The sequence below is a fragment of the Nycticebus coucang genome, chromosome 2 (genome assembly GCF_027406575.1).
Source record: "Nycticebus coucang isolate mNycCou1 chromosome 2, mNycCou1.pri, whole genome shotgun sequence".
In the NCBI taxonomy this organism is placed as follows: Eukaryota; Metazoa; Chordata; class Mammalia; order Primates; family Lorisidae; genus Nycticebus; species Nycticebus coucang.
In genome coordinates this window covers 46,350,266-46,373,496 of record NC_069781.1, presented here as the reverse complement: position 1 = coordinate 46,373,496, position 23,231 = coordinate 46,350,266, and the positions used below count along the sequence as shown (strand labels likewise).

The 23,231-nt window shown below is 40.3% G+C and overlaps 1 protein-coding gene and 1 pseudogene across 1 annotated transcript in view; one reads left to right on the top strand and one right to left on the bottom strand.

The window, feature by feature from the left end:
* RIGI (RNA sensor RIG-I) overlaps positions 1 to 17,759 on the bottom strand; it is a 55,531-nt gene extending 37,772 nt beyond the window's left edge. Inside the window, exons 1-3 of the mRNA XM_053571015.1 lie at positions 17,446 to 17,759; positions 12,219 to 12,353; positions 580 to 761 (exon numbers count right to left, since the gene is read on the bottom strand). Of these exons, the coding sequence (XP_053426990.1) occupies positions 580 to 761; positions 12,219 to 12,353; positions 17,446 to 17,551 (423 nt within the window). The 5' untranslated portion in view covers positions 17,552 to 17,759. The remainder of the gene's footprint in view (positions 1 to 579; positions 762 to 12,218; positions 12,354 to 17,445) is intronic.
* A 3,899-nt stretch (positions 17,760 to 21,658) lies between these two features.
* Positions 21,659 to 22,904, top strand: LOC128571258 (lysine-rich coiled-coil protein 1-like; annotated as a pseudogene).
* Positions 22,905 to 23,231: the final 327 nt, after the last annotated feature.

Sequence of the window (23,231 nt, the reverse complement as noted above, 5' to 3'; positions counted from 1 at the left end):
TTATATGACTTTTATTATTAATCATAACTATATGTATTATGCAACCATTGTTATATACCAGGCATATATAAGCACTTTTACATGTATTATTTCATTTAACCCTTATAAAAACATCGTATTAACATGGAACTATTACTAGTACTATTTTATAGGTGGAGAAACAGATGTTTAGATGTTAAGTAACTTGCTAGTAATCACACTGCTTGTTGGTGGTTGAGCTAGGATTCTAACAAAATTCATCTGTGTCCACAGCCTGAACACTTAACTGCCAGAGTCTAGCCTAGAGCCTTTTTTCTTTTTATTTGCTTAACTGTTCAATATTACTTAAGTTTGCATAAAACATTATTTACAGAATACAGTAATTTTAAGTGAAAATAGGGCAAACCTGAAAAAAATTCTTACCTAAAAATTACTCAGATCACAGTAAAAGTAGTATTCTAGGTAATTATGCCTTAGATATGAGGACTTTTGTGGGTTTCAATTATCTTTCTCAGGTATAAAACAGTATAGAAAACAGAAGACATTTCCTATGTTAAAATTACTTTCCCCAAATTTAGCATTTTATATAAATTAGCTTACGTGTATGATTTCCTCACATTCCTGATTAATTAAACAGTCAGATATTTCAGAAAGGATCTCTGTTGGAATGATTCTGGCTTTAAATTCTGGTTGTAAACGTTTTAAGAGTGACCGGTAGTCCTCTAACTTATCAATTTTTTGGAAATCCCAACTTTCAATGGCTTCATAAAGTCCAGAATAACCTGAAAAAAAGAAAATGGGGACTCTTATAAGACCCACTAAAACATACTTTGAGATTATTAATAACCACAGGAATCACATTTGAATGTGTGGAGACAGAACTCAAAAAATCTGTATATTACCCCAAGTTTAATGATTTAAAAAAAAAAAAAAGTACTTATTGTAGTTACCCAACACCTTAGGAGTAGTAACCAACCCGGCAAGAAGACCCCTAAAGACCCCTAACTGCCTCGGCCTGAGTCCCGGCACATCTCAACCCCCACTTGGGTTTCAGAATAGAACAAGGAAGCTCCCTGAGTTCCCATGAACTCCTAGCAACAGGTAACAATGGGAAAACTTACCCAACTCCCTAGCAATGGGTAAACAATAGTGAAAAAAAATTACCTACTCAAACTTCCCAAGGTACTGCATCCCCCAAGTTGTCCCCATGCCAACCGCCACGTAGTACACCACGCAGTTGCCACACTGTAGCCCCCTGACTCCCTGCCCCAGCTAACTGCCACGTTCTGCCTTTGTTTCTGCTTGCTTGCATGGCAACAAAAATGGTATAAAAGTCAACCTGCCCCTCACTTCGGGGCCATTTGCCCTTCGGGGCGGCGGCCCACCTGCACAGGTGTAATAAATCACCATCTGATTTGTACCTAAAGTGGGTTCTGAATCGTTCTTTAGGTGGCATAAGTACAACATAGGTTTTCTAACAATATTTATTACTTCTTAGGAAAAAAATCCTAAGGACAAATTCGAAAGCTTACATTTGTTCTTAGTATAAAATTTTTCCTCCAAAGTGCCTCAAGGAACTTTGCTTTTACATTTTACAAGAAAAGAATATTAAATGGAAAATTTGAGGAGGAAAAAATAATTTCTAATTGCAATAATTCACAATGTCTCACTCTAACATTCTCTAACAGCATTAATGAACTTGTCCAAAGGCTCAGACTATTTCCATTAGGCTAGGAAGAGAACGAGTTTTATTCCTATATACCTAAGTAACAAAAGCAACCCTGAAAAAGCTTTTGCAGGCAGAAATGGCTCAGAGAGCTGGGAAAACCCCCAAAGATGCTGTTAAAAGAATGGTAATCTTACATCTACGTTGCATGGCCCATTCTTTATATGGAGATGAAACAAAAACAAAAAATATAAGCAATGTGCTAGAGATCATCATCAGTAAAAGATACCACTAATGATAATATGTTTAATGCACATCAACTCTTATGTCATCAATTTTTAGAAAATCCCAACTATGGGCGGCGGAGCAAGATGCCTGCAGAGTAACAGCTTCCTTGCATCTGGGCACCGAGAGTCTGGGGAGATAGGACTCCAGGCATCTCTGGCTGGTGGGATTTGCCTATCATCACCCCTGTGAGGATACAGGAAGTCAGCGAGAGACTTCTGGACCCCAAGAGGAGGACTAAAACAGTGGAAAAACGGCAAGTGGTCGCGTGTGTTCAATCCGTCTAAACCCACCCACAACTCTAAGTTCAGTAGCAGCGAGACTGCAAACCAGAAAGGCCTTACCTGTGAACTGTTTTGGTGTCTTTGGACTTAGCACTCAGTTGAACTGCCTTGGGGAGAGCCTGAGTGGGACTGCTGAGAACTTTGGCCGTTGTCTAGGGCCCCAGTCTGAGCCGCTGAGCCAGACGGAGCTAATAGTGTTTGGCTCTGGGTCACAGGGAGCCATTGTGAGCGATCTGCCCCGCCAAGCTCCACTCTCAGGTTCGCAGAGCTAGAATCGGGTGGGAGCTGATAACCCAGCGACCAAGTAGCCTAAGGGTGGGGTCTGAGCTGCCTTGCAGCCCTAACCCTCAGGGGCAGAGGGAGACTGGTTTTGGCACACTGGGTAAGTGGATACCACTTCAGCAGTGATTCAGCAGCGACAAGCACTTTCCTGGGAAAGCTTCTGCTCAGCAAGTTTACAAGTTCAAAGTGCCTTTTAAGTGGGCTGAAGAGAGATTTAGGGTGTCTACCTGCTAGGGTTTGAGAAATCAGCAGCCTCCAGTCGTATCAGAACTGTGATTAACATCTCATACCCCAGAAGACCACGTGTTGCCCAGACAATATTCAATAACGTATACATACTGCTTTGTTTTTAGTTGTGGGGTTTTTTTGGTTTCTTTGTTTGTTTTTTCCGGTTTGGGTCTTTTTTTTTCTTGATTTTGATGTTGTTGATGTTGTTTTGTTTTTTAATTTCAACATTTTCCATACAGATCCTTTTTCTTTCTCAGTTTCTCTAGTTTAATTATAATATCCCATTGCTGCCTTTTTCAATAACTAGAACTTCATTTTTGCTAGTGTTTCTACCGCTATTATTTGGTTTTTCACCCAATTTTATCCCGAAAAGTTTCTGTTTGCTTATTTTGGTTTGATTTATAGCATTTTTGTCTTTCCGCTCTACTTGGTGGTGGTGGGGTACTGTGTCTGATCAGGTTAGCAAAGAGCTGCTGACCTCAAGGGAACCACCCAACTGGGCACCCCCAGAAGGTGGGAATTTTTTAAGGTTGTGTCAAAGTACCCTACTGTACACCTGTGTTGCTTTGGCTCCCTCTTTCTGTGCCTCTCTTCTTTTTATCAATATTCCTTTTACCCACCCCCTCTCCTTTCTCTATTTTTCTTTTTGTTTCTTATCACTCGGTCCTCCTTTCTTTCATCCCTTTTTTGCTCTTCAACCTTCTCACCCTTCTGGTCCTGTAACCCTTAGTCCACAGGCATGAGAACTTAAAGAGCAAGAGGAAGTGAAAGGAAAATCAGGGCAAGGAAACAGATAAAAGAAATCACTCATGAAGAAGAATCAGCAATAAACCCCAGGCAACATGAAGAACCAGTCCAGAACAACCCCGCCAAGGGACCATGAGGTAGCTACTGCAGATGATTCCATCTATAAAGAAATGTTAGGAATGACAGAAAGGGAATTTAGAATACACATGTTGAAAACAATGAAAGAAATGATGGAAACAATGAAGGAAACTGCAAATAAAGTGGAAAATAACCAAAAGAAAATCCAAAAACAGAATCAAATAAGAGATGAACGATATGAAGAATATAAAAAGGATATATCACAGCTGAAGGAAATGAAACAGTCAATTAGGGAACTTAAAGATACAATGGAAAGTATCAGCAAGAGGTTAGACCATGCAGAAGAAAGAATTTCAGAGGTAGAAGACAAAGTTCTTGAGATAACTCAGATAGTAAAAGAGGCAGAAAAGAAGAGAGAGAAAGCAGAACGTTCACTGTCAGAATTATGGAACTTTTTTTTTTTTTTTTTTTTTTGTAGAGACAGAGTCTCACTGTACTGCCCTCGGGTAGAGTGCCGTGGCATCACACGGCTCACAGCAACGTCTAACTCTTGGGCTTACGCGATTCTCTTGCCTCAGCCTCCCGAGCAGAGAATTATGGGACTTTATGAAGCGTTCCAACATACGAGTTATAGGAACTCCAGAAGGGGAAGAAGAATGCCCCAGAGGAATGGAAGCCATACTAGAGAATATTATCAAAGAAAATTTCCCAAATATCACCAAAGATTCTGACACACTGCTTTCAGAGGGCTATCGGACCCCAGGTCGCCTCAACTCTAACTGAGCTTCTCCAAGACACATTGTGATGAACCTGTCCAAGTCAAGACAAAAGAAAAGATTCTGCAAGCTGCCAGGAGTAAGCGCCAGTTGACCTACAGGGGCAAATCCATCAGAGTGACCGCAGACTTCTCTAATGAAACTTTCCAAGCAAGAAGACAATGGTCATCTACCTTTAATCTAATTAAACAGAACAATTTCCAGCCCAGAATTCTGTACCCTGCTAAGCGAAGCTTCAAAATTGACGGAGAAATCAAATCATTTACGGATATACAAACATTGAAGAAATTCGCCACAACAAGACCAGCTCTACAGGAAATACTTCAACCTGTTCTGCACACTGACCACCACAATGGATCAGCAGCAAAGTAAGAACTCAGAAATTAAAGGACAGAACCTAACCTCCACACTGTTGCAAAAAATAAAACTAAGCAATGGACTCTCACAAAATAAGACGAATAGAATACTACCACACTTATCAATTATCTCAATAAATGTTAATGGCTTGAATTCCCCACTGAAGAGACATAGATTGGTTGACTGGATTAAAAAACACAAGCCATCCATTTGCTGTCTGCAAGAAACACACCTGGCTCCGAGTCAAGGGTTGGAAGACAATTTTTCAGGCAAATGGAATTCAGAAGAAAAGAGGAGTTGCGATCTTATTTTCAGATACATGTGGATTTAAAGCAACTAAAGTCAAAAAAGACAAAGATGGTCACTTTATATTGGTCAAGGGAAAAATACAACAAGAAGACATTTCAATTCTAAATATCTATGCACCCAATTTAAATGCTCCCAGATTCTTGAAACAGACCTTACTCATTCTGAGCAATATGATATCTGATAATACCATAATTACAGGGGACCTTAACACTCCTCTTACAGAGCTGGACAGATCCTCTAAACAGAAATTAAACAAGGATATAAGAGATTTAAATGAGACCCTAGAACAACTGTGCTTGATAGACGCATATAGAACACTCCACCCCAAAGATAAAGAATATACATTCTTCTCATCACCCCATGGAACATTCTCCAAAATTGATCATATCCTGGGACACAAAACAAATATCAACAGAATCAAAAGAATTGAAATTTTACCTTGTATCTTCTCAGACCATAAGGCACTAAAGGTGGAACTCAACTCTAACAAAAATGCTCGACGCCACCCAAAGGCATGGAAATTAAACAATCTTCTGTTGAATAACAGATGGGTGCGGGAAGAAATAAAACAGGAAATCATTAACTTCCTTGAGCATAACAACAATGAAGACACAAGCTACCAAAACCTGTGGGATACTGCAAAAGCAGTTTTGAGAGGAAAATTCATCGCTTTAGATGCCTACATTCGAAAAACAGAAAGAGAGCACATCAACAATCTCACAAGAGATCTTATGGAATTGGAAAAAGAAGAACAATCTAAGCCTAAACTCAGTAGAAGAAAAGAAATATCCAAAATCAAATCAGAGATCAATGAAATTGAAAACAAAAGAATCATTCAGAAAATTAATGAAACAAGGAGTTGGTTTTTTGAAAAAATAAATAAAATAGATAAACCATTGACCAGACTAACAAGGAATAGAAAAGTAAAATCTCTAGTAACCTCAATCAGAAATGATAAAGGGGAAATAACAACTGATCCCACAGAGATACAAGAGATCATCTCTGAATACTACCAGAAACTCTATGCCCAGAAATTTGACAATGTGAAAGAAATAGATCAATATTTGGAATCACACCCTCTCCCTAGCCTCAGCCAGGAAGAAATAGAGCTCCTGAACAGACCAATTTCAAGCACTGAGATCAAAGAAACAATAAAAAATCTTCCAACCAAAAAATGCCCTGGTCCAGATGGCTTCACTCCAGAATTCTATCAAACCTTCAAGGAAGAGCTTATTCCTGTACTGCAGAAATTATTCCAAAAAATTGAGGAAGAAGGAATCTTCCCCAACACATTCTATGAAGCAAACATCGCCCTGACACCAAAACCAGGAAAAGACCCAAACAAAAAGGAGAATTTCACACCAATCTCACTCATGAATATAGACGCAAAAATTCTCAACAAAATCCTAGCCAATAGATTACAGCTTATCATCAAAAAAGTCATTCATCATGATCAAGTAGGCTTCATCCCAGGGATGCAAGGCTGGTTTAACCTACGCAAGTCTATAAACGTTATCCACCATATTAACACAGGCAAAAATAAAGATCACATGATCCTCTCAATAGATGCAGAAAAAGCATTTGATAAAATCCAGCATCCTTTTCTAATTAGAACACTGAAGAGTATTGGCATAGGTGGCACATTTCTAAAACTGATTGAAGCTATCTATGACAAACCCACAGCCAATATTTTACTGAATGGAGTAAAACTGAAAGCTTTTCCTCTTAGAACTGGAACCAGACAAGGTTGTCCTCTGTCACCTTTACTATTCAACGTAGTGCTGGAAGTTCTAGCCAATACAATTAGGCAAGACAAGGAAATAAAGGGAATCCAAATGGGAGCAGAGGAGGTCAAACTCTCCCTCTTTGCTGACGACATGATCTTATACTTAGAGAACCCCAAAGACTCAACCACAAGACTCCTAGAAGTCATCAAAAAATACAGTAATGTTTCAGGATATAAAATCAATGTCCACAAGTCAGTAGCCTTTGTGTACACCAATAACAGTCAAGATGAGAAGTTAATTAAGGACACAACTCCCTTCACCATAGTTTCAAAGAAAATGAAATACCTAGGAGTATACCTAACGAAGGAGGTGAAGGACCTCTATAAAGAAAACTATGAAATCCTCAGAAAGGAAATAGCAGAGGATATTAACAAATGGAAGAACATACCATGCTCATGGATGGGAAGAATCAACATTGTTAAAATGTCTATACTTCCCAAAGCAATCTACCTATTCAATGCCATTCCTATCAAAATACCAACATCGTACTTTCAAGATTTGGAAAAAATGATTCTGCATTTTGTATGGAACCGGAAAAAACCCCGTATAGCTAAGGCAGTTCTCTGTAACAAAAATAAAGCTGGGGGCATCAGCATACCAGATTTTAGTCTGTACTACAAAGCCATAGTGCTCAAGACAGCATGGTACTGGCACAAAAACAGAGACATAGACACTTGGAATAGAATTGAAAACCAAGAAATGGAACTAACATTTTACAACCACCTAATCTTTGATAAACCAAACAAGAACATACCTTGGGGGAAAGACTCCCTATTCAATAAATGGTGTTGGGAGAACTGGATGTGTACATGCAAAAGACTGAAACTGGACCCACACCTTTCCCCACTCACAAAAATTGATTCAAGATGGATAAAGGACTTGAATTTAAGGCATGAAACAATAAAAATCCTCAAAGAAAGCATAGGAAAAACACTGGAAGATATTGGCCTGGGGAAAGACTTCATGAAGAAGACTGCCATGGCAATTGCAACAACAACAAAAATAAACAAATGGGACTTCATTAAACTGAAAAGCTTCTGTACAGCTAAGGAGACAATAACCAAAGCAAAGAGACAACCTACACAATGGGAAAGGATATTTGCATATTTTCAATCAGACAAAAGCTTGATAACTAGAATCTATAGAGAACTCAAATTAATCCACATGAAAAAAGCCAACAATCCCATATATCAATGGGCAAGAGACATGAATAGAACTTTCTCTAAAGATGACAGATGAATGGATAACAAACACATGAAAAAATGTTCATCATCTCTATATATTAGAGAAATGCAAATCAAAACAACCCTGAGATATCATCTAACCCCAGTGAGAATGGCCCACATCACAAAATCTCAAAACTGCAGATGCTGGCGTGGATGTGGAGAGAAGGGAACACTTTTACACTGCTGGTGGGACTGCAAACTAGTACAACCTTTCTGGAAGGAAGTATGGAATAACCTCAAAGCACTCAAGCTAGACCTCCCATTTGATCCTGCAATCCCATTACTGGGCATCTACCCAGAAGGAAAAAAATCCTTTTATCATAAGGACACTTGTACTAGACTGTTTCTTGCAGCTCAATTTATAATCGCCAAAATGTGGAAACAGCCTAAATGCCCACCAACCCAGGAATGGATGAACAAGCTGTGGTATATATATACCATGGAATACTATTCAGCCATTAAAAAAAATGGAACTTTACATCCTTCGTATTAACCTGGATGGAAGTGGAAGACATTATTCTTAGTAAAGCATCACAAGAATGGAGAAGCATGAATCCTATGTACTCAATTTTGATATGAGGACAATTAATGACAATTAAGGTTATGGGGGGGAAGCAGAAAGAGGGATGGAGGGAGAGGGGGTGGGGCCTTGGTATGTGTCACACTTTATGGGGGCAAGACATGATTGCAAGAGGGACTTTACCTAACAATTGCAATCAGTGTAACCTGGCTTATTGTACCCTCAATGAATCCCCAACAATAAAAAAAAGAAAAAAAGTTTTTGGCAGCGCCTGTGGCTCAAAGGAGTAGGGCGCCAGCCCCATAAGCCGGAGGTGGCGGGTTCAAATGCAGCCCCCGCCAAAAACTACAAAAAAAAAAAATGTATTGTTTGGGATTCACTGAGAGTACGAAGAACTAGGTTACACTGATTACATTGGTTAGGTAAAGTCCCTCTTATTATTGTGTCCTGTATAAATTCACATTGTTATAAAACAGATATCCACAGTGTTTTCATTCTGCAAATCTGAAGCTCTGCAAAACAACTCCCCTTTCTCCTCCCCTCAACATTATTGGTAATCACCATTCTGTTTCTATAAATCTAACTACTTTAGATCATTTATATAGGTGGAATCATACAGTAAATGATATGCTTCACTTAGCATAATATCTTCACGGTACATGAACACTGCAGCAAGTCACAGGACTTCCTTCAAGTCTGAGTACTATTCCATTGCATGTATATATCACATTTTTTTAAACCATTCATCTGTTTATGGACAAGAGTTGCTCCCAGCTCTAGCTCTTGTGAATAATGCTGCTATAAACATGAGCGTGCAAATATCTCAAGGGTTTGCTTTCTTTGGCAATATAATAAAAGTCAAACCACTAGATTATATGGGGATCCTATTTTCTATTTTTGGAGGAAACTCCACGCTGTTTTCCATAGTAGTTACAGCATTTTACGATCCTAACAATTTCTCTACATCCTCACCAACACTTGTTACTTTCTGTGTTGTTTTGTTTTGTTTTGTTTTGTTTTGTTTTTACTTTCTGTGCTTTTGTCAGAAGGCATTGTAATGGATGTGAGGCAATATCTCATTGTGGTTTTGATTTGAATTTCTTTGATAATTAGTGATGTTTAGATAATTTTTCATATACTCATTAGCCATTTCTATCTCATAGTTGGAGAAATCTCTATCCAAGTCCTTTGCCTATTTCTTAACTCTTAAGTTTTAAGAGTTCTTTATTGGCTTGGTGCCCATAGCACAGTGGTTATGGTGCCAGCCACATACACCAAGGCTGGCGGGTTCGAACCCAGCCCAGGCCAGCTAAGCAATAAGGAGAACTGCAACAGAAAAACAACTGGGCGTTGTGGTGAGCGCCTGCAGTCCCAGGTACTTGGGAGGCTAAGGCAAGAGATTAGCTTAAGCCCAAAAGTTCAAGGTTTGAGGTTGCTGTGAGCTATGATGCCATAGCACTCTACTGAGGGCAACATAGTGAGACTCTGTCTCAAAAAAAAAAAAAAAAAAAAGAGTTCTTTATCTATCCCTAGATATTAACCCCTTATCAGATGTATGATTTGCAAACATTCTCTTGTTTCATGGGTTTACTTTCACTCTGTTGATTATGTCCTTTAATACACAAAAGATTAAGTTTGACTCAGTACTATTTGTCTATTTTTGTTTTTGTTGCCATATCCAAGAAATCACTGCCAAGTCCAATGCAATAAAGTTTCCCCCCATGCTTTCTTTTAGTAGTTTATAGTTTCAGGTCTTACACTTAGGACTTTAATGCATTTTGAGTAATTGAGTAATTTTTTTGAATTTTGAGTATACATATTTTTGTATATTGTGTGTGTCAACTTTACTGGGCTAAAGGATGCCCAGAGAGGTGGCAAACATTATTTCTGGGTGTGTCTGAGGGTGTTTCCAGAAGAGATTAGCATTCGAATCAGACTAGGAAAATCTACCCTCACCAATATGTATAGGCATCATTCATCCAATCCACTGAGGACCAAAATAGGACAAAAAAGTAGAAGGACAAATTCTCTCTGGTTTTGAACTTGCAAATCAATTCTCCTGCTCTCACACATCGGAGGTCCAGGTTCTCAGGCCTTTGAACTTTGAACTTAAACCAACCCTGGTTCATAGGCCTTCAGACTTAGACTGAATTACATCACCAGCTTTCCTGGTTCTCCAGCTTACATATAGCAAATCATGAGACTCCTCAGCCTCAATAATCATGTGAGCGAATTCCAAGCGTTTGTGTGTGTTTCTGTAAACAGACACACGAATAACACATGTTTATATACTCCATAACATATATACACACACAAATATATCCTATTGGTCGTGTCCTGGAGACCCCAATACATGATATAAATATTTAACTTCATTCTTTTGTATACATATATCTAGTTTTCTCAACACATCTTGAAGAGACTATTGTTTCCCTATAGAATGGTCTTAGTATTCTTGTGAAGATCATTGGATCATATTCTTAAGGTTCTATTTCTCAGCTTTGTACTAGTCTATTCATCTGTTTTTATGCCAGTGCCACACTATTTTGATTTCTGTAGATCTATAGTATGTTCTGAAATCAGGAAGGGTAAAGCCTCCAACTTTGTTTTTTTTCAAAATTTGGGCTACTCAGGATGCCTTGAGATTCCCTATAAATTCTGGGTGAATTTTACTGTTTCTGCAAAAAAAAAAAAAAAGTCATTGTAATTTTGATGGGGATTATGTTGATTCTGTAGATTACTGTGGGTAGCATGAGCAACTTAATATTAGGGCTTCTAATTCATGAACTAACTGGGATGTCTTCTCATTTATTTGTGTCATCTTTCATTTCTTTCAGCAATATTTTATAGTTTTCAGGGTGTAAGTCTTATCTTCTTGATTAGATTTATGCCTAAACATTGTAATCTTTTTGATCCTTTTATAGGTAGAATTGTCTTAATTTCCTTTTTGAAGTATTTGTTGTTGATATATAGACATGCAACACTCAGTTGATTTTTTTATTTTTTCTGGGGACAGGGTCTTGCTATGTTACCCAGGCTGGTCTCAAACTCCTGGCCTCAAACCATCCTCCCACCTTGGCCTCCCAAAATGCTGGGATTACAGGCTAGAAGCACCATGCCCCCCATAGTGTACATTTTAGGATCAACTTGTCAAGCTCATTGAAAAGACATGTAGGGTTTTTATTAGAATTGTATTCAATGTATAGATCAACGTAAGGAGAACTGACATATTTATGATACCAAATTTTCTTCTCTGTGTATATGAATATTTATCTCCACTTAGGACTTCTCTAGTATCTTTCAATTACATTCCATTTATTTCCTTCATTCAGATTCACACATCTTTTGTTAGGCTTATTCCTAAATATTTTTATTACTATTATAAATAGTATTTCATTTTGAATTACATTTTCTCTTTGCTTCGAGTGGGTAGAAATGCAACTAATTTTAACATACTGATCTTATATCCAATAATCTTGTTAAACTCTTCCATTAGTTACAATAATCTCTCTGTAGATTCCTTTGGCTATTTCAAGTAGATAATTATATCATCTGCCTACAAATAGTCATTGCCTCGGCCTAAAAGAAACAAATTGTAAGTGGGCACCTCAAAATTAGCAGCTTTTCACTTTTACAGCATTCTGAAACAGCAAGATAATATACACTGATTTATAGGTAAGAAGAATGAACTAACCTGCTTGGTTTAGGGCGTCCAAAAAGGCACGGAACCAGCCTTCCTCCTCCAGCTCCAATAGGAACTTGAGAAAAAGTGTGGCAGCCTCCACTGGGCCCTTGTTGTTTTTCTCAGCCTGAATATACTGCACCTCATCTACAAACAGAAGCAAGAAGGACTCAAACTCCAGAACCACTAATCATCAGAAGAAAATCCAGAAGATTGCCAGATCTTGCTGAACGCGGATAGGGATTGAAACAAGTCCCAGCACAGGAAGGAACTTAGGAAAGCTGCAAATTCTCTGTCCAGATTGATGAAGCCCATTTTTTTCACCACCAGACCCTTCCCATCCTCTCTGGCAGCTTCTCCTAGTTTAGTGTGGAAGTCTGAGAATACACTCTAGAAAAGTATTTTCTTCTAGATGTGTGGAAAAAATGTCCCCCCACAACAAGGAGGAAGTCATGGAAGCACTGGGTTAAGTGGAAGGACAAAAGCTTCCTTTGACATCTTGATTGGTTTTTGTTGAAAAGCCTGAATTAACAGCTGCATTTAACAAATGTGAGGGCAGGACCCCTCCCTCCCCCAAGGCTCCACCCCTACCCCCGGCCATGGCATCAGTAACAATTGTAGTGGACTCAAGCACAAACAGTCAGAAATAAATAGGGATATTTTCGTGGCCCCTTTTGACAGCAAACTACTGACCTGCTGGTGGTCATTCTGACTTTGTACACTGCATGCCTAGAAGAGTAGTGACCAACCATTACCTTATATGACCTGATATTTGATAGTCTTCCATTTTTTCCCCATTATTAAATGGAGTGCAAACTCCAAGGGAATAAGCAAGTCATGTATCTAGCGAACCACTATATTCCCAGAGATTAGAAAAGAGCTGGCAGTAGACACTGAACACAAGTACACGGTGCGATTCCAGAGAGGAAGGAATGCCTTACAATCTAGGAAGGAATGCCTTACAATCCATTTAAAGGGATCTCTGCCAAGCCCTCTGTCTTGTCAACAATAAAATTAACCCATTCAAAGTGTAAAATTTAATGGTTTTTAGAATTATAAATACATTACTACTGTCTAATTTTAATACATTTTCATTACTGTAAAACAAGTTCTGTACCCATTAGCAGTCACTCCCCATTCCCCCTCCCCTCAGCTCCAGGCAAGCAATCACTAATCAAATTGGGTCTCTAAGGATTTGTCTATTTGGATATTTCATAATAATAAAATCATACAATATACGGTCTTTGTGACTGGCTTCTTTCACTTGCATCATGTTTTCAAAGTTCATCCATGTTGCAGCATGTATTTTATTCCTTTCTATTCCACTGTACTCCAATAATACTCCACTATATGGATACGTTTTATCTATTCAAGAGTTAATGGGCATTTGAATTGTGTCCACATTTTGGCTATGATAGAAATGCTATGAATATCCATCTATAATGTTTTATGGAGAGGTATATATATTTCTCAAATGTACACCTACGTGTAGCTTGCTAGATCATATGATAACCCTGGTTTTTAACATTGTAAGGAATTGTCAAACCATTTTCCGAAAGAGCTGCACCATTTTACTTGCCCCCAGCAATCTAGGAGAATTCTAATTTCTATACATCTTCGCCAATGCTTCTGACTGTCTTTTTTATTTTAGCCACCTAGATCAGTCTCCTGCAGTTGGAGTGACAAATTGTTGCAAACCAAGTGATTAAAACAATAGAAATTTACTCTCTCAGTTCCAGAGGCCATGTCTGAAACCAAGGTGTCAGCAGAGCCACACTGCTTGCTCCCTCTAGGTCCTGGTCGGTGTTGGCATTTCCTAGCTCACGGCTGCACTCCCTCCATTCTGCCTCTGTCTCCTTGGTGCCTTCTTCTGTTTCTCTAGCTTATAACCACAACGCTCCAATCAGCCTCTGTCCTCACATAGCTAAGGGCCACCCAACTCCAGTATGTAATTACTTCACCCAACTCCAGTATGTAATTAATCTAGTAACTAATTACTTCTTTAAAGACATTATCTCCAAATAAATCACATTCTGAGGTACCAGGAATTAGTGGGGGACACAATTCAACCCATAATAGCAGCCTACCTTCTCACCTGCCCTGGCTTCTCCATGCCCACAGCCCTATTCCGTTGAGTCAGTTCATTCTGTTCTAAATCCAGGCCCACAGCTTACTTTTGCTCCCAGGCCTACTGCTTGACCTCTCCTTTGACATGCTACCAGACATTACTGAAACCCACGTGGAGGGCCAGCTTTACCAGAGATACCGCTGAGGACTTTTCAGATACACTGCCTTGCTATCTATATTTACTTTTTTTTTCTTTTGAGACAAGGTCTCAAAGAGTTCAGGGACATCATGATAGCTCACTGCAACCCCAAACTCCTGGACTCAAGCCTCCTGAGTATTTGGGATTATAGACATCACGCCACCACATCTGATAATTTTTAAATTTTTTTGTAGAGATGGGGTCTCACTAATGTTCCTCAGGCTGGCCTTGAACTACTGGCCTCAAGCAATCCTCCCACTTCAGCCTCCCAGAGTGATAGGACTACAGAAATGAGTCACTACACAGAAAATGCTCCCATGGGTGGCCCCAAGGGTAATGCCAAAATAAAGGTTGCCGGGAGCCAAAACATATCACAAAACTGCCCCTTGCTATCTTGATTTTACGAGCAAACTATTCTCAGGAATTCAACCGTAAACAGCAAGGGTACTTTCCCCTTGCATATCTCCTCAAAAATGCACCCCCCGCCTTAGGGTCCTTCTCCTAGTAATTTTCCAGAAACTAGCCCCCTCCCCGCCCTGTTAGGAATAGCCCTTAGTTACTTCCTCGTTTGAATGCTTATAAGCCCAGCTGAAAAAATAAACTCTTCGGATCTTGATCAGACTCTTGACTTGCTCTCATTCTTTCGTGTCTCTTGTCCCCTCATTTGACTGACCCCTTTGTTTCCCAGGTCCCCGTTGAATTCCCCGCGGGCCGGGGCAAAAGGTAAAGTTTCTTTTCGTTCTGATAGAGCTTGAGTCCTCACCATCATTCCTGGTCTCTACCCCATTACTCTCCCTTGGTTTTCATGATGCTGCTTTGCCTCCGTATCTGGATGTACTTTTCCAGCTCTTTCTTCCTCTGCTCATCTCTTCAATGATGGACTTTCTCAGTATTCTCTCCCAGAAGTACTTTTTCTACTCACTGTCCAACGGGCAATGTCACCCACTGTCATTGTGTCAGCAAGGAGCTCTACATGAATGACACCCTAGCCTCAATCCTCCACCTTTTTCCTGAACTGCAGACCTATGCAGCCAGCAATCTGATGAACATCTCTTCTTGGATATATGCAAGGCACCCAAACCTAGCATATCTACATCCGACCCTTACATCTTCTCATGCAAACTTGTCCCTCCTCTCACATGTCCCGTCCCAGACACCACCATTCATTTATGCAAGGGTCGAAGCCACATGCCTGGAAGTCATTTCCCACCTTGCTCCCACCCTGACTTACTCCCCAGAAGAGTCCCACTGGTTGTACTTTCCAAATGTCTTTCGAACCCTCCTCTTCTCCCCTTTCCTCTGGATTCCTGCTCTCCCAGCTGGCCTCCCTGCCTCCGGTTTTGCCACTCCATTGTCCTGGCAACTTTGCATCTGCTATTCCTTCTCTGTCTTGTACCTATCTAATCCGTTCCTCAGACTGCAATCAAAGTCATTTTTCTATAAAACAAATTCCATCTCATCGCTTCACCTTATAATTTCACTGGATAAAACCCAGAAGTATTGATATCCCATTTCTGACTGCCTCTCAAGCCTCAGTCCCCTCAATTTCTACCTGTCCACACTGTCACTATACTATTATTCTCTGGATTCTTGAAACACACTGGTTTATGGTTCACCTTGGACCTTTGCACATCAGGAGCTCTTTACCCGCAATTCCTTGTCGCCTTCCGGCTTAGATGTCAATTCAAATGCCAAATACCTGGGAAGCTTTGCCTGTGACCTTCAGACTAGGTACCTTTCCCAGCTAGCTCTGTGCTCCCACAGCACCCTACAACCTTCCGCGGAGCACTGCTGCGCTTTATTACTTACTGTCTACTTAGCTCCCTGTGGCTCACGTAGATACTCTAACTGCTATTAGGGCATGACCATTTCTATTGCACTCACCAATGATTCTTCAGCTCCCAACATAATTCTCCCTATGAGATAACAGGTGCTTAGTAAATTATCTCCAATTCTAACATAATACCTGACATGAGTTGCTTCTTTTATTCAATCAAGATTTGTTGAAACAATACATAAGTGCATGGAAAAATGAGATTCACACCTTCACAGCTTGTTAGTGTTTCGTCTAAATATTTCTAAAAGAGATGTCCTGTGTCTACTCTGGTCGTTAGGATGCCACTTTAGTACTTCTCTCTGGACACAACTAGAAAGTGGAGGCCCACTTTGGTGGATGATATCCTTTCACTCCTCCACAACTTTTGGTTTGGTTTTGCAGAGCAATTAGCAACCAATTACCTACCTGTTTTAAAGCAATTTCCAAAAACTGGTAACATCAGTCAAGACTTTTAGACACTTAGAGACTGAAAAGGTATTGTTGGACCCCTTGTCTCATGATGCCCCCTTGCAAGTGCCACCTCCCTTCCTCCTTTTCCCCAGAAGCCTCTGCTCTCCAGCACAAGCAATTCAGTCCAGTTCACAAACGGCGACTATCCATGATCATGTGTCTCAAAAGGCAAGTGGAAACACCTGTGTTAAAGCCTACCGCCATTCAGTCTAGGGAAAGTCTTGCTCCTCTCAAGCTCCTGGGTATTTGGAAGTGCAAGTAAGACTCTGAAGGGAAAGCATCAACTTCCTTTGAGCTCCCACAGCATCTTTTATGTGGTACTGTAATCATCTGCTTTACAGCTGCTCTTACCCTTCCTGCCCCTCCCAAAACCTGTATTGTATTTCCAATCTCTAATGCCCGTACAATACCAAGCCCAAGGTAGAATTAAGTACTAACAGAAATAAATGTAAACAGTTTTTTCCCCAGCTTTGAACCTAAAGACGAGTGCATCCCCAAGCAAGTCACTCACCTTCGCTGGAACGCAGTTTCTCCAACAGTTCCTTAAACTCTGGCAATCTCTAGTCTAAAATGCTGTGGGGATCTTGCCACAAACCTGGGGTTTCTAGGTTGCGTATACTGATTAGAAGACAGGGGAAAAAGCAAGTCCTCAATTGTTAATACCTTAATGGTTGGAAAACACTCACCCTCCCTGAACCAGGGGGCCATGTAGCTCAGGATGAGGGTAGGGTCCAGCGTCTTCCTGACGTAGTCCCCAAAGGCACGCAGATTCCGCCGCTGCTCGGTGGTCATGCTGGTCTCGGGATCCCGCGAGGTCCCCCAGGCTGCTCCCGACTCCTTTAGAAGCCCGGCTGGGTCTGAACGTCACCAGCCGGGAAACTAGAGATGAAAGGCGGGGTTGCAGGGGAATTCTAACAACTGAGGAAAAATCGAAACTGCAACCAGCGGAGGCGGGGCGCGGGCGCGGGACTGCGCTGCAGCAGGTTACTGGCTCCGGTCCCCAGTTTCGTTTTCCGCCACCCAGAGCCCGCTGGGCCGAAAGGACTGCAGAGCACACCCAGGAATTGCTTTTGTTTTTATTTTTTCATCTACATTTTTTGTTTTGCTTTTTAGCATTACAGTTATTTACAGGTGGTTATAATGCATTACAGCTTCAAACTCCTAGTCCCAAGCTGTCCTTCCGTCTCACCCTCCCACGTGGCTGGAACTGCAAGCGCCTGCCGCGCACCTGGCTGTTATTTAACTGTTGTATGTTCTTTGATGATTCTATAAAAGAATCCGTTTAAAATTTCATTTTCAGATTGTTGCTTCTATATAGAAATACAAATGATTTGTCAACCTTTTATCATGCAACCTGGCTAAATTCACTTATTCTAGCAATTGTTCTGTAAATTTCTTAAAATTTCATAGGAACATAATCATGTCATTTGGGAATACACTTTTACTTCTTCCTTTGCAATCTTTATGCTTTTTGTTTCTTATTTCACCTCCTAGTGCCTCCAGTATTGAGTAAAAGTGGTGAGAGTTGACACTTTTACCTTATTACCAATCTCAGTGGGGAAATGATCAATGTTTCACTTTATTTTTTGAGACAGCCTCTCTCTGTTGCCCTGGGTAAGGTAGGGAGGATGGGATCTTCATAGCTCACAGCAACCTCAGACTCCTGGGTTCAAGTGACCCTCCTGCTTCAGCCTCCCAAGTAGCTGGGACTACAGCAACCCCCACAATGCTTGGCTAGTTTTTCTATTTTTAGTAGAGTTGGGGTTTTTCTCTTGCTCAGGCTGGTATCAAACTCCTGAGCTCAAGTACTCCACCTTTCTCAGCATCCCAGAGTGCTAGGACTACAGGTGTGAGACACCACACCCAGCCAGTGTTTCACTTTATGTTATCTGTAAGGATTTTTAAAATGCCCGTTATCAGATTGATGACATTCTCTTTTATTCCTGGTTTGTTGAGAGTTTTCATCATGTGTGGATGTTGACTTTTTCAGATTTTTTCCCCTGTATCTATTGAGGTGATCACAATTTTTCCAGACTAATAAAATTGGTAAGAGGTGCTCATATATTCTGTAGTAAATTTCATTGATTAAGCTTTGAAGGTTAACCCTGAGATAAATCCCATTTGGTTATAATGTAGCATGCTTTGATATATTTCTGGATTTAATTTACTAGTATCTTCATAAATATTTTTGTGTCTCTGTTCATGAGGAATATTGGTCTATAATTTTTTTTTTTCTTGTAATAGGTTGGTTTTGATGTCAGGGTTATGCAAGCCTGATTAAACAAAAAGTTTGTGTGACATTAATATCATTTCTCCCTTTAAATGTTTAACAGAATTCACCAATAAAACTATTTGGGCTTGGGCGGCACCTGTGGCTCAGTGAGTAGGGCGCCGGCCCCATATGCCGAGGGTGGCAGGTTCAAACCCAGCCCTGGCCAAACTGCAACAACAACAACAAAAAAATAGCCGGGCGTTGTGGCGGGTGCCTGTAGTCCCAGCTGCTCGGGAGGCTGAGGCAAGAGAATCGCGTAAGCCCAAGAGTTAGAGGTTGCTGTGAGCTGTGTGATGCCACGGCACTCTACCCAAGGGCGGTACAGTGAGACTCTGTCTCTACAAAAAAAACAAAAAAACTATTTGGGCTTGAAGTTTCCTTTGTTTGAAGATTCCTTACAATGAATTCAATTTCTTTATCAGATATAAAGCTATTCTAATTTTTTATCTCGAGTCAATTTTGGTTAAGTTCTGATTTTCAATTATTGAAATAATTAAATAGGAGGTCATTAGCCTGAGGCAACCTTATTAACAATATGAAACTAAAGCTCAAGTGACCAAGGGGCATTAGTTATATAGTCTTGGACTTCTCAGGCTGATAGTATAAATAAGGCAATTGCTCAAACTTTAACCAATCTGATAATTTCTTTGCTCCACTTCCCTTCTGTCCCCTCTAGCAGAACCCTGACCACTTTTGGTTTACAGATGCTCGTATCATGAATCAGTGCTCAATCACCTTAAAATTTTAATGTGCCAGCGTCTATCTTTTAAGAAATTTGATCATTTTCTCTAAATTGTTAAACTTATTTGCTTAAGTTCTTGATATTTCATTATCTTTTTCCTTTAAAAAAAATCAGTCTTGCCAGAGATTTACCAATTTTATTTACCTTTTCAAAGAACCAACTTTCACTTTATTTTCTTGTTTTTCTGTTTTCTATTTCATTGATTTCTGCTCTAATCATTAATTCTTTTCTCCTTCATTTGGGTTTAATTTGCTTCTTATTTGTTTTTGAGACAGGGTGTCTGTTTTCCAGGATAGAGCACACTGGCATCATCATAGCTCACTGCAGCCTCCAACTTCTGGGCTCAAGCAATCCGCCTGCCTCAGCCTCCTGAGTAGCTGAGACTGCAGGGGCTCAACACCACACCTGGCTAATTTTTTTTATTTGTTGTAGGGATGGGGTCTCACTGTTATTTAGGCTGGTCTTGAATTTCTGGGCATGAGATCTTCCCACATCAGCCTCCAAAACTGCTAGAATTACAGACATAAGCACCTGTTTTACTAGCTTCTTAAGGTATAAGCTTAGATCTCTGATTTTATGTTTTTTCCATAAGCATTTGAGTCTGTAAATTTCCCTTTTATCAGCTAAGAACCACTAACATCCCATAAATTTTGATATACAGACAGTTCCCTACTTATCATACTTTGATTTACAATTTTTTGACTTCATGGTAGTGTAAAAAGTGATACACATTCAGTAGAAACTGCCCCTTGAAAATGGTCTTTTTTTCAGGCTAGTGACAGGTGGTAACATTCTCTCCTAATGCTGGGCAGCAGCAGTGAGCTGCAGCTCCCAATCAGCCATAGAATAAGGAGGGTAAACACCCGATACACTAGAGACTAGGTGTATTAAATGCATTTTGACTTAACAATATTTTTAATTTACAACAGGTTTATCAGAGCATAAAACATTGTGAGTCAAGGAGCATCTGCACTGCCTTCAATGTCATTTTATTTGCAATAGTTTCTCATATCCCTGTGATTTCCTCTTTAACCCATGGGTAAATGTTATTGACAACTTATTTTAATCTGTTGTGATCAGAGTCCATATGCTGTAAAATTTCATTCTTTTGAAATTTATTGAAACTTGTTTTATGGCCCAGCATGTGGACTATCTTGGTTTATGTTCCAGGTGCACTTCAGAAGAATGTGCATTCTCAGTTCTTGGGTATCAGTTATGTCAGGTGGTTTATGGTGTGATTTAAGTCCCCTGTAGGCTTACTCATTTTATGTTTCCTTATTCTCTCAAGTACTGAGAAAGAATGTTAAAATCTCCAGCTATGATTATTGATTTTTCTATTTGTTCCTTTTATTCTATCAGTTTTGCTTCATAAATCTCGAGCTCTGTTACTAGATGTATTCAGTATAACAGAGGACTATTATATCTTCCTGATAAAATAAGTCTTTTATCATTATGAAATGCCTCTCTTTGCCTTTGTTAATACTTATATCAAAGTCTACTTCCGGTGATATCACTGTAGTCATACCAGCTTTCTTATGTTGTTTACATGGTATAGCTTTTTTCATCTTACTTCTTTCAACTTCTCCATTAAAATTTAAAGTGCATCTCAGCTGGATGTGGTGGCTCACACCTGTATTCCCAGCACTTTGGGAGGATGAGCCTGGAGGAGTATGGAGGCAGAAGCTTGAGACCAGCATCAGCCACATAGCAAAACTGCTAAATTATCCAGGCCTGGTGGCACATGCCTGTAGTCCCACTACCCAGGACGCTGAGGCAGGAAGATGGCGTGAGCCCAGGAGTTAAAGGCTGCAGTGAGCTATGACTGCACAACTGCACTCCAGCCCGGGTAACAGAGTGAGACCCTGTCTCTAATAAAAGTGCATCTCTACCCCGCCTGCTCGGTGGCGGAGGCGGCGGCGGCGGCGGCCTCTCCGCCACCTCCACCACGGCCTATCTCCCGGCCGGCGGCGTTGGCGGGGAGGGGAACAGTAGTTGTAGACGCCCGCCCCTGCCTCAGAGAAGATACTACAATTGAATGAAGAAAGATTGAGCTTTTTATAAGAAGTTCAAAGACGTCTATGGCGTAGTGTTCAGTTTGAATAACAAAGGATTTCACATTATGAGCTTCCCAATTAGTTCATAGTCTCACTATTTGGGGAAAGTTCATGCTGAATAACTGAGCGAATATGATCGGATTTCTCCACCAAGTTCTCAGCCTGATAAGGAGAATCCCTTTTTGTCAACCTAATGAAGCACTCAAAGAAGACATACGACTCTTTTCAAGATGAACTTGAAGATTATATTGAAGTACAGAAAGCCAGAGGCTTAGGGCCAAAAACTTGTTTCAGAAAGATGAGAGAGGACTATTTGGAAACCTATGGGTACAGAGAAGAGGTTGATTCCAGACCCATGTATAGAATGTTTGATCAAAGACTCCCATCTGAAACCATCCAGACCTACCCAAGATCATGCAATATTTCACAAACAGTGGAAAATTGGTTACCTCAGTGGTTAACCGGCTCATGATAGCAGGCTGAGACTAGACTCTCTGAGCTATTATCAATTCACCAGGGACTGTTTCTCAGAAAAACCAGTACCCCTGAACTTTAGTCAGCAAGAATATAATCGTGGCTCATACAGTGTAAAATCTGGAGTTCACAAGTACCTCTCCTCAGATAACAGTACCAGTACTCATCAAGCCAGTCACAAACAGATGCATCAGAAAAGGAAAAGGCACGCAGAGGAAGGCAGAGAAAAATCAAAGGAGGAACAGCCCAAGCGTAAGAGGAAAAGAAGTTTTGAGGAAATTGATTTAGATAAACAGAAGAGCATTGAAAGAAAGAAAACAGAGGTGGAAACAGAAACTGTACAAGTCAGTACAGAAAAGCTTAAAAATCGAAAGGAGAAAAAAAGCCGAGACGTAACCTCCAAGAAAGAGGAACGTAAGCATAGAAAAGAGAAAAAGGAACAAGGCAAAGAAAGGACAGAGGAGGAAATGCTTTGGGACCAGTCTATCCTTGGATTTTGAAGCTTTTTAGTTGGTTTCCCCAAAGCTAAATCGAAAAAAATAGTACAGGAACTTGGTTTTATGACGTTCACGTTTATATCACTTTTCTTATGTGAATAGGTACTTTAACATATAACAAAAACGCTCCGCCTCCGTGGAGGCGCCACAGATAACAGGGAGACACGTTAGATGGCATACTGAAACGATCACTTGGGTACCCACGAAGATCACACAGTGAAGGCAGTGGAGAAAACAGAATTGAGGAGGGATTGCTTGAATGTTGACCTTGGTGCTAGCGTTTCTAAGGAACATCACCAACTCCTTGGAGGAAAGAAAGCACCTTAACAAACTCGACAAACAAAAGAGATCATGCAGATGAAAGGAGTCAGAGCGAGAGGAGGGTGGAGCAAGATGGCAGCCGAGTAACAGCTTCCTTGCATCTGGGCACCGT